The sequence below is a fragment of the Prionailurus viverrinus genome, chromosome A1, assembly GCF_022837055.1.
Source record: "Prionailurus viverrinus isolate Anna chromosome A1, UM_Priviv_1.0, whole genome shotgun sequence".
NCBI classification, from domain to species: Eukaryota; Metazoa; Chordata; class Mammalia; order Carnivora; family Felidae; genus Prionailurus; species Prionailurus viverrinus.
In genome coordinates, this window is record NC_062561.1 from 2195777 (window position 1) to 2208187 (window position 12411).

The following is a 12411-nucleotide window of genomic DNA, read 5'->3' on the forward strand; positions in this document are numbered from 1 at the left end:
CATCTATCTTCTCATGATACTTCATACTCATTTATGGCCATTTTCCTAAATAATTAGGATTTCTTTTAATCTACTTACCTATTGTTGTTCTGTTTCTTCCAACCAGCCAGCAGTGGTAGCTGAAAAGTGACAGGACGCTGATGAAGAACATTGTAGACACAAAGAAAAGAAAAAGTACGTGGAACTTTGCACGTGTATCAGAGAGTTCATTCTGAGGAAGGAAAAAAGAAGAGTCAACTTTAGAATCGTCAGCCTTAAAATATATTATTATCTGGTTCTTCCTAAAGACTGCCGACTCTACCAAAATTCTTGCCAGATATGAAGACTATGGAGTAAATTGAGGTAATAAATCCAAAGGCAACATCTCCAAAAACAGAAAATTGGCATTATCAAAGGAGCTTGCTTATATAAAAGGTGGAAAGAGTCATTTTAAAAATTACTCTTAAACATTTAAAAATTTTAGTAATGTTTTCAATAATAAGGATGCACTTTTTTGCTCAACATTTTCTTTTGTACTTTACGCATATCTTCATATGCTTTCCCCAATATCCAGGATATACAACGGCTTTCCTTATCTATGCCAAAATATTTGCTTATTTTAATGACACATGCTGCTAATCAGACACTAACTGTGATAAATTTATCTTTAATTTCTACTTTTGGAACACCACAGCAAATATCCCCATGCCCTCAGTTGTCTTGATTCCTACCTTTTTTATCCTCGTTCAATTCCTCCAGTCTTTTTCGGTAATTAGCAGTTTTGGTAAATACATTTACCACAAGGTATTAGTGAATGGAAACAGCTTCTCTGTTACCCATTCTTATGGCAATATTCATTTTAACAGAAGCAAAACCTTAACCTGGAATTATTATCTATTAATAGGAGACAGAGGAAGCCCTTAAGTGTTGGCTCTTAAAATAAAACCGTCCATATGGTTTTCCACTAGAGCATGAGGTGGTTCTGCTTGACTGAAACATTGTTTACAGGGTAAATGGAAGGTTTTTAGCATTAGATGATTCTTTCATCTTTTTCTCTTCTCTCCCAGAGTAACCACAATGTGTTTTAAATACATCAAGTGATTCTTCTAACTTCCCATCTTGTGAAGCAAATGAGTTTTATACGTATTTACTAGAAATGTCACAAGAATGGCATGGCAATGATGTTCTTTTACCTTTGGACAACTCTCTGTAGATTTCCTGCGGCAAAGCTTGTACAAATAGAGATAATGTATTAAGAAACCAAATTTTATACAAAATTATCCTGAACACTACTTTCATAGATCTTTTATGTTTTGAAGGAACACTAAGATGTTGCTCTCTAAAGGTCGTTGACATTTCCTCCAAAAACACAAAAGAGAACACAGACACGAATATTTAGCTCTTCAAGCACATTCAAGGTACACTTTAAACAGACACTTTTACACTGTTTTTAAAAACAGATTTATATCTAGGAAAAAATAAAATTCATTTTTTTTTTTAGCAAATAGCTCTTATTAAAAAACTTCTGATTAGTGGTTTCTTTCTAAAAACTGTATCTGAGAATTTCTTACCACCTTCACTGCTACCGCGACAGCCTTCTCAGAGGTGCTGTCCTTTACCCTGCCGTCTAGTTTCAGCTCGGCAATCAGGGTGACGCGTTACAGTGAGACCACGTCACTCCTCTGCTCCCGTTTCACTCAGCGTGAAAGACAACATCCTCGACACTCTCCGAGGCCCACTGCCTGGGCTTCGCATCACTCCCATCCTCAGTCATTCTACTCCAGCCACTCTAGCCTCCTCGCTGTTACACGAACACGGTGGGGGTGCGCCTACAAAATTTGGGGCCTTTGCTCTGAAGTCCAGATGTTTTCTCAGAAGTCTTCTCTCGGATGTCCGCTAACTCCCCTCAAGTCTTGGCTCAAATCTTATCCTTCTTATTGAGATCTACCCTGATCACACTCTTCAAAAATTGAGATATAACTGACATGTAACGTTAGTTTCGGTTGTAAAACATGATTTTACATATATATCAAAATGATCACCACAATAAGTCTAGTTAACATCCATACCACAGGCACAAATTTCTTTTCCTAGTGAGGAGATCTTTTAAGAGGTACTATCTTAGAGACTTTACAACACATTTAACTATAGTCACTATGTTGTGCATTACATACTCAGGACGTATGTTATTTTGAACACCTTCACCCACTGTGCCCACCCCCCATGCGTTGTCCCTGACAATCACCAATCTGCTCTCTGTGTCTATGAGTTCAAAAAGTTTACATTTAAGTGACAAAAATAGTATTTTTATTTCTCTGACTTATTTCACTTAAAGTCCTCCAGACCCATCCATGTGGTCACAAATGGCAGGATTTCCTTCTTTTTATGGCTGAGTAATATTCCATTGTGTACACACACACACACACACACACACACACACACACACACACAGTTTCTTTATCCATTTGTCTATTGATGGATACTTAGTTGTTTTCATTTCTTGGCTATTCTAAATAAGATGCAATGCACACAGGGTTACACATATGTTTTCAAGTTAGTATTTTCATTTCCTTTGGATGAATATCCAGAAGTAGAATTGCTGGACCATATACAGTTCTAATGTTTTGAGGAATCCTTATACTGTTTCCATAGTGGCTAAGCCAATCTACATTCCCACCAACGGTGCATGTATTCCCTTTTCTTTATATCCTCGCCGACACCAGTTATTTCTTATCTTTTGATAATAGTTGCTCTAAGAGGTATGAGTTGATGTCTCACCCTGTGGTTTTGATTTGCATTTCCCTGATTAGTGACATTGACCACTTTTTCATGTACCTGCTGGACATCCATAGGTCTTTGGAAAAATGCCTGTTCAGATCCTCTGCACATTAAAAAAAAATTTTTTTTTTAACCTTTATTTTTGAGAAGAGACAGACAGAGCATGAGCGGGGGAGGAAAAAGAGGGAGACACAGAATCCGAAGCAGGCTCCAGGCTCTGAGCTATCAGCACAGGGCCTGACACGGGGCTCAAACTCACACACCGTGAGATCATGACCTGAGCTGAAGTTGGATGCTTAACCGACTGAGCCACCCAGGCACCCCTCCTCTGCACATTTTTATTTTTTTTAATTTACATCCAAATTAGTTAGCATATAGTGCAACAATGATTTCAGGAGTAGATTCCTCAATGCCCCTTACCCATTTAGCCCATCCCCCCCCCCACACCCCCTCTAGTAACCCTGTTTGTTCTCCATATTTAAGAGTCTCTTATGTTTTGTCCCCCTCCCTGTTTTTGTATTATTTTTGTTTCCCTTCCCTTATGTTCCTCTCTTTTGTCTCTTAAAGTCCTTATATGAGTGAAGTCATATATTTGTCTTTCTCTAATTTCACTTAGCATAATACCCTCCAGTTCCATCCACGTAGTTGCAAATGTCCTCTGCACATTTTTTAATTGGTTTTTTGGCTACTGAGTTATAGGAGTTCTTTGTATATGTTGTCTATTACCCCCTTATCAGATCATGAGTTGCAAATATCTTCTCCCATTCAAGAGGCTGCTTTTTTGATTTGTTAATAGTTTCCTTTGTCTTCTTAGTCTGATGCAGTCCCACTTGTTTACTTTTGCTTTTGTTGCCTTTGGTGTTAAACCTAAAAAACATGAAGGAGCTTACTGCCCATGTTTTAACCTAGGAGACTTACGGTTTCAGGTCTTATGTTCAAGTCTTCAATCCATTTGGAACGGATTTTTGTATGATGGAGGTAGGGACCCAGTTTCATTCTTTTGCCTGTGGCTGTCCATGTTGACCAACATTACTTATTACAAAGATTGTCCTTTGCCCACTGTATATTCTTGGCTCCTGTGTCAAAAATTAACTGACCCAAGATTCATGGGTTTATTTCTGGCCTATTCTGTTCCATTGACCATTGTGTCTGTTTTCACGCCAATACCATATGGTTCTGATTACTACAGCTTTGTAATACAGCTTGAAATCAGGAAGCATGACACCTCCAGCTTTGTTCTTCCTTTTCAAGACTGCCTTAGCTATTTGGGGTCTTCTGTGGTTCCACATAAACTTTAGGATTGCTTGTTCTATTTCTGTGAAAAATGCCATTGGAACTTAGTTATGGGGTTCACTGAAATCTGTAGATGGCTTTTGGTAGTATGGACATTTTAACAATGTTAACTCTTCCAGCCCGTGAGCACAGTTAACTTTCCATTTGTTTGTGCCTTCGACTGCCTTCAGCAGTCTCTTACGGTCCCCAATGTATAGGTCTTTCAACTCCTCGGTTAAAGTTATTCCCTAAGTATTTTGCCCTTTCTGATGCCAGTGTAAATGGGATTGTTTTCTCAATTTCTCTTCTGACAGTTAGTTACTAATACAGAAATGCAACTGATTTTATACCCTGCAAATTTACCAAATTAGTTTCCTAGTTCTAACAGTTTTTGTGAAGTCTTTTATTTTTTTCTGTTCACATAATGTTTATTGATAGACTAGCATAAAAGGATGGCTGTGAAAATCATATAGGTATTTTCATTGAGAAGACATACCCACCCTGTACTTCCCAATTCTTAAAAGATACTTTATGAGGTTTCTAAAATAATGTAGAGTAAAAGTGTATTTATATCATCCTGTTTTTTGGGTTTTTTTTAAATGTTTATTTATGAGAGAGAGAGACAGAGCATGAGCAGGGGAGGGGCAGAGAGAGAGAGAGAGAGAGAGAGAGAGAGGGAGAGAGAGGGAGAGAGAGAGACACACACACACAGATTTCGAAGCAGGCTCCAGGCCTGTCAGTACAGAACTGTCAGTACAGAGCCTGACACGGGGCTCAAACTCATGAACCGTGACATCATGACCTGAGCCGAAGTCAGACACTTGACTGACTGAGCTACCCAGGCACCCCAATCATCCTATTTTTAAAATTTAAATCCAACTTAGTTAACACACTGTAATAATGATTTCAGAAATAGAATTTAGTGATTCATCACTTTCATATAACACCCAGTGCTCATCCCAACAAGTGCCCTCAATGCCCATCACCCATTTAGCCCATCCTCCCCACCCAACACCCCTATAGCAACCCTCAGTTTGTTCTCTACAGTTAAGAGTCTCTTATGGTTTGCTTCCCTCTCTGTTTTTATCTTATTTTTCCTTCCCTTCCCTTCCCCTCTGTTCATCTGTTTTGTCTCTTAAATTCCACATGAGTGAAATCATATGATATTTTGTCTTCCTCTGACTTATTCTGCTTAGCATAATACACTCTAGTTCCATCCATGTTGTTGCAAATGGCAAGATTTCATTCTTTTTGATTGCCGAGTAATATTACATTACTTACACACACACACACACACACACACACACACACACACACACACACACACACACATCTTCTTTACCCATTCATCAGTCAATGGACATCTGGGCTCTTTCCATAATTTGGCTATTGTCAATAGTGCTGCTTAAACACTGGGGTGCATGTGCCCCTTCAAATCAGCATTTTTGTATCCTTTGGATACATTTTGGTGGAGTCTTTAGGGTATTCTAAACATATGCATTATGCAAAGATAATTGTACTTCTTTCCTATTTGAATTCCTTTTCTTTTTCTTGCCTAATTGCTGTGGATAGGACTTCCAATACATACCATGTTGAATAAAAGTAGCAAGAGTGGGAATCTTTGTCTTCTTCTTTTTTTTTTTTTTAATGTTTATTTTTGAGAGAGAAAGCATATGCAGAAGGAGGCGCAGAGAGACAGGAGACAATCCCAAGCAGGCTCCATGCTGTCAGCGTGGAGCCCAGTGTGGGGCTAGATCTCACAAACTGTACGACCATGACCTGACTAGAAATCAAGAGTCCAACACTTAACTGACTGAGCCACCCTGGCACCCCAATCCTTATCTTGCTCTTAACCTTAGGGGAAAAACTTTAAGCTTTTCATCACTGACTACGATGTTAGCTATGGGCTTGTCATACATGGCTTTTATTATATTAAGATATATTCCCTCTATAACTACTTTGTTAAGAATTTTTATCAAAAATGGACATTGAGGGGCCCCTGAGTGACTCAATCGGTTAAGCCTCTGACTTCGGTTCCGGTCATGATCTCATGGCTCATGAGTTTGAGCCCCGCGTCGGGCTTTGTGTTGACAGCTCAGAGTCTGGAGCCTGCTTCTGTGTCTCCCTCTCTCTCTCTCTGCCCCTTCCTTGCTCATGCTCTCTCTCAAAAATAAAATAAAACATTTTAAAAAATGGCCATTGAATTTTGTCAAATGTTTCTCTGCATCCAGGGAAATAATCATATGATTTTTTCCTTCATTTTTTTAATCTGGTACGTCATGCTGATTGACTTAAAGATGCTGAGCCAAACCTGCATCCCTAGAATAAGTCCCACTTGATCACGGTATATGATCCTTTTAATGTATTCTTTTTTTAAATGTTTATTTATTTAATTTTGAGAGAGAATGCACAAGCAGCGGGGGAGGGGGGGGGGGGAGGGGGGGAGGGGGCAAAGAGAGAGGGAGACACAGAATCTGAGGCAGGCTCCAAGCTCAGAGCTGTCAGCACCGAGGCCAACCCACAAACTGTAGGATCATGACCCGAGCCAAAGTCAGATGCTTAACTGAATGAGCCACCCAGGTGTCCCCTTTTAAAGTATTCTTGAATTCAGTTTGCTAATATTTTTTTTGAAGACTTTTATGTCTTTGTTCAACAAGGATATTGGCCTATAATTTTTTTTTCCTTGTAGTGTTCTTGTCTACTTTGGGTATCATGGTAATACTGGCCTTATAAAATAAATTTGGAAGTGTTCCCTCTTCTATTTTTTTTTTTTTTTTTGGAAGATTCTGAAGACTGGCATTAATTCTTTAAATGTTTGGTTGAATTCACTACCAAACCATCTGGTTTCTGGACTTTTATTTATTGGGAAGTTATTAATTTGATTTTGTTACTAGCAATCTGTTCAGATTTTCTATTTCATCATGACTCAGTCTTGGTAGGTTGTATGTTTCTAGGAATGTATCCATTTCTTCTAGGCTGTCTAATTTGTTGCTGCATAATTGTTCAGAGTAGTCTCTGATGATCCTTTGCATTTCTGTGGTATCAGCTGTAATGTATCCCCTTCCATTTCTAATTTTGAGTCCTCTTTCTTTCTTTCTTTCTTTTTTTTTTAATTTTTTTTTCAACATTTTTATTTATTTTTGGGACAGAGAGAGACAGAGCATGAACGGGGGAGGGGCAGAGAGAGAGGGAGACACAGAACCGGAAACAGGCTCCAGGCTCCGAGCCATCAGCCCAGAGCCTGACGCGGGGCTCGAACTCCCGGACCGCGAGATCGTGACCTGGCTGAAGTCGGACGCTTAACCGACTGCGCCACCCAGGCGCCCCTAGTCCTCTTTCTTTCTTGATGGGTCTGGGTAAAGGTTTACCTATTCTGTTTATCTTTTCAAAAAACCAACTTTGGCTTGTATGTTCTTTTTCTAGTTCCTGAAATGTAACGTTAGGTCATTTGAGATCTTTCTCATTTGTGAGTTTTCCAGTTTTCGTTTTTGTGACTCATTTCTACTTTTATACCACTGTGTTTTCTGTTTCTTTTGGATGGAGTGTTCTGTATGTCTGTTAAGTCCACCTGTTCTAATGTGTCATATTTTCCCCCACGATTTAAACTGCCTCGTTGCTCTAATGTGTCATTTTAATGCCAATCCTTCCTCATTGGTTTTCTGTCTGGATGATCTATCCATCGATGAGAGCAGGGTCTTGAAGTCCCTACTATTACTGTATTGCTCCTATTTCTCCCTTTGGGTCTGTTAATATTTGCTCTGTGTATTTAGGTGCTCCCATGTTGGGTGCACATATTCCTTTTTCAGATGTCCACCAACTCCCGTCAAACCTTTGCTAAAATCTGATCTTCCTCCTGAGGTCTACACTGATCCCTTTAACACTTCTGTCTGTCCTGGTCATGCCACCCCAAGAAACTTGCTGCATCCCTCACTCTGCTCTACTTTGACTTTTCTTCACCGTGTTTACTTTCTAATACACAGTAGGATTTACTTATTTATTACGTGTATATGCCTTCCTCTTCTCAAAAATAAGTTCTATAAAAACAGGACTCTGTTTTGTTCACTGATCTATCCAAAGTGCCTAGAACACTGCCTGGTACATAATAAGTACTCAATAAATATTTGTTGAATGAAGAAAAAGATTTAAGTTTGCTAGCGTTTCCTTACTCATAATGAATCTGAAAGAGTTGAAAATATTTATTCTTTAATTAATAAATCATTATATGCAAACACTGGAGTTTCTGATAAAAAATGTAAAATTCTATAATTTAGACTTTATTCATCTGGCACTAAATCCTTTACTTAAACAGGGCCACTGAACAGGGTTAAGAGGGTTGTTAACTGAACAAAGGTGCTCAGAACCAGGGGAACAACAGAACCCCAAACTCGGTGGGCTGAGACCACACAGAACTGGGTGCTTTCTTCTAATATGCACAAAGGCACTGCAGGTACCAGCATCCCCTGGTTTTAAATGCCCCAAGTTGAAAACATCCAAAAATGTTTTAGTGAAAGTCCTTGCAAAATATCTTAGCTATTTCCTGGATAAATAATCATGCTTGATGACTGAGGCTTTAATTATGTTATGTCCAAGGAACGCTATGAAAAGCAACTCACAGTGGAAAGTAGCTGGATGCTGAAACAGAAAAATCTACGTTCAGATTCCGGCTGGTTACCTAACTCGTCCAACCTCGGTTTTCAACTCTGAAAATGGGAAGAGCAACAGCTCCCTCTGCATTAACTTCAGTTTCTTATTTTCTGTACTCTTGACGCACTGGCACCTGGGGCCTTGCTGACTGAAGAGAGGCTGCCTCTCCCACAGCTTTCCGGTCCTTAAGCGACAGCAAGGAATAAACCTGTTTGTCTATGACAACCTGACCAATCCAGAGCTCGTACTCCAAGCCACCTCCTCTCTCTGGCTGTTACTCTCCAGGAGACAATACTGCCCTGCCTTCACCACTCCACGGAAAGGTGAAGACAACCCAGGGACTGCAGACATTACTCAAACTGGCTCCCCCTAAATCTGGTCACCCTGGCTGGTGCTTCCCACGTGGTCCTGCATGGCGCGGTGGGCCCCTCCCCTCAGACACCGTGAGGAACAAACTTCCTTTTCGATGATACCTAATCAGCTCCCGACCGGCTGGCTTCAACATGCCTGAGCAGTTCAGTCATAAAAGCTACATTTTAAAACCTCTCAATAGAATTTTTAGGAAGGATAAATACAAAGTACTTTTTGACCACAATAATCCCCTCTTCAAAATCAAAGATTTAAATGTGAAAACAAAACTAATTACAATGCCAATGGAAAAGGAAAACCTGGGTCAATATCGTATAAATGTATAGGGAACAGACTAAAGCCAGAAGTCATAAATGAAAAGCATGGCTTTTAAATAAATAGGAAAGTCAGAAATCATAAAAATACTGCTTTAAAAATATAAAACTTCAGTTTGATAAAAACAAAACAGGGTTGTAAGATATAAACTGAAAACGTCGAAAAAAACCTTTGCGACTCCTGATAGAAAAAAGATTAACATCTACAGAGGCAGGAAACAGATTAGTGGGCGTTTCGGGTATTGGCAATTTCACTTTTATTACTGTAAAAAGGCAGGAAGTCTCTTCAACTCAGCTAAAAGCAACTGCTTCCCTAAAACTGGTGTATCTACTGTTACAGTGTGGGTGAAAAGAGTTTGGATCACTAAAGTTCACCGTATCTTGTTTACTATCCATTTATATACAAATAAACATAAACACACGAAGGTAAATTATAGCCGATCTGCTTTCTGATCCATTATAAATTCCATCTAGTAAAACTGAAATGAAATGTATCTATTTATAATAAAGAATGAAGGAACTCTTTATGAATACAGCATCTTAAAAAGGCTTAAATATACGGTTTAAGATAGAAAAAAGACTTACCGTCCAAAATTTTATAAAGTACTGTAAAACTGTCGTAGCCACAAAAAGGCAATATAACAAGGAATACAATAAAAACAGCAGGAAGAATTTGTAATTAGAAAATCCCACACAGTTATTCACCCTAGAAGAATACAAAAAGTCACACTGTAAAAATATGACAAGCCACAAACTCACAGAGACGAGACACAGAGTGGTGTTTCGCAGGGGCTGCAGGGGGCAGGGGTGGGCACAGGACCTGAGCTGTGCAGGATGAGAAGCTCTGGACGCGGGGCGCACAACAGTGCGAACGCACTGCGTACCCGCTGAAGTGCGCACGTAGAAATGGCTGAGGTGGTACATTCTGCGTCAGTTTTTGAACCGTAATAAAAACAACAATAACACATACGACGGATAAAAAACGTAATCATTATTCCTTGGAAATGAGCCATTTGGGAAGTAGGAGAGGCAGTGTCTTCATTGTGGACGCGTGCTTTTAGTGAATTCCGTGAGGAATTTGGAATTTATTCGATTTGATTTGATTTGATTTGATTTGATTATTTCTGAGAGAGAGAGAGTGAGTGAGAGGAAGAGGAAAGGACACAGGCAGAGGGAGACGGAATCTTAAGCAGTCTCCAAGCTCGGTATGGGGCCCAACACGGGCCTTGACCTCACGACTGTGAGATCATGACCTGAGCCGAAATCAACAGTTCAGACACTTAAACGCCTGAGCTACACAGGTGTCTCAAGCAATTTGGAATTTTGATGTTTAATTCTTTTTTTTTTTAATTTAATGCATTTATTCTGAGAGAGAGAGAGAACGAGCAGGGGAGGGGCAGAGACAGAGGGAGAGAAGAATCCCAAGCAGGGTCCGTGCTGTCAGTGTGGAGCCCGGGGGGGGGGGGGGGGGGGTGGGGGGCGGAGGGGGTTTGATCCCACGAACCGCGAGATCATGCTCTGAGCTGAGATCAAGAGTGGACACTTAACTGACAGCCGCTCAGGTGCCCCAATGTCAATTCTTATTATGTACTTACTTGGGTTAATACATCAGCTGTATAGTTAAAGGAATATATTTAATATAAACAACTACATACATATACATGCATATAAATGACTACATCAATCTTGATATCTAGGAGTAATTACACTGCCCTTCAAAATTTAAAAATGCTGAGGTAAATTACGCTCAATTCTCTCCTTCCCACCTCTCCACCCCCAATGAGATTTCCTCTATTTTTTATACATACCAAGGACAGTGATGATCCATCTTAAGAATACATCTAAAAAACAAATAAGCATAAGAAAATCCTTATAAAAATTCCCCTAATTCTAATTGCTCATAATTTTCTTTTTCTTTGGCTTAAATTTTTACCTTTACAAGTAACATCTTAGAAAAACCAACCCAGTGAACATTAGGCTCAAAAATATTTCTGATATTTCGCCAAGTACTTTTACAGGTAAGAAATAATGATTTTTAATGCTGGGAATTCAGTTGTGCACAGTCAACTGCTTTGAACCACATCAAATGATATTTTAATATACTGATATGGTACACGTAACACTAGGTCACTTAGACAGGTCCAGCTTACAAATTAGCTGAGGGAGATAAAATGAAACACAGAAATCCCTAGGCTGTTTTAACCACATGCAAGACATAAAAATAAAACCATAGGAGCAAATATGTTAAAATATTACCAACGATGGGCTTGTAGATGGTTATTTTTTCCACACAACTCACAAAATTGGATTCCATAGATGAGCACGACTATGCTTTTATAATTAAAAAAAACCCCTCCAAATCTGCCTCCCCGCCAATACACATAATCCAGATTTGTATGAAGTCAGACCAGAGAACATCTCAAATACAGCCGTCTCCCCTATCTAGAGTTGCTTCTCTGCGTCTCAGCTCCCAGCAGTCACCCACGGTCTGGAAGCAGATGATCCTCCCTCTGACGCACCCAGAAGGTCAGCGGCAGCCAGACGCTGCGTCACAGGGTCTATGTCACCCACCTCCCTTCATCTCTTCCCAGTTGGGGTAGGTACACGGTAAGACATTTTTAGAGAGTCCACATTCACATACACTTATTACAGCCTATTGTCATAACTATTGTTTTATTATTAGCTACTGTTAATTTCTTACCGTGCATAATTTAGGAGTTAAATTTTTTCATATAGTTATGTATGTATAGGAAAAAACATAGTGTATATAGTTTCAGGCATTCACTGGGGATCTTGGGACATATCCTCAGACAGATAAGAGGGGACTGCTGTAACATAAGAAATGAATAAACTAATACCCAGAATGTTAAACAACCTAACTACAGTTCAAGGACTAGCAGAGATTCCTAAACTATAGATCTTTCCTTCAACACACTATCTTCTCAAAAGTGCACATAAAATAAAATCTTTCAAATTTTTCTGGGAACGATGTCACAGACAGTAACTGAAAACAGTATGTTTGTGGTTTGTTATGTTTTAATATTAACAAGATAAA

At 39.4% G+C, this 12411-nt stretch overlaps 1 protein-coding gene across 3 annotated transcripts in view; it reads right to left on the reverse strand.

Moving 5' to 3' along the window:
* ZDHHC20 (zinc finger DHHC-type palmitoyltransferase 20) overlaps positions 1 to 12411 on the reverse strand; it is a 72176-nt gene that overhangs the window by 15212 nt on the left and 44553 nt on the right. For all 3 annotated transcript variants that reach the window (XM_047853088.1, XM_047853080.1, XM_047853097.1), the window contains exons 6-8: positions 11165 to 11197; positions 9942 to 10062; positions 79 to 211 (exon numbers count right to left, since the gene is read on the reverse strand). In XM_047853088.1, the coding sequence (XP_047709044.1) occupies positions 79 to 211; positions 9942 to 10062; positions 11165 to 11197 (287 nt within the window). The remainder of the gene's footprint in view (positions 1 to 78; positions 212 to 9941; positions 10063 to 11164; positions 11198 to 12411) is intronic.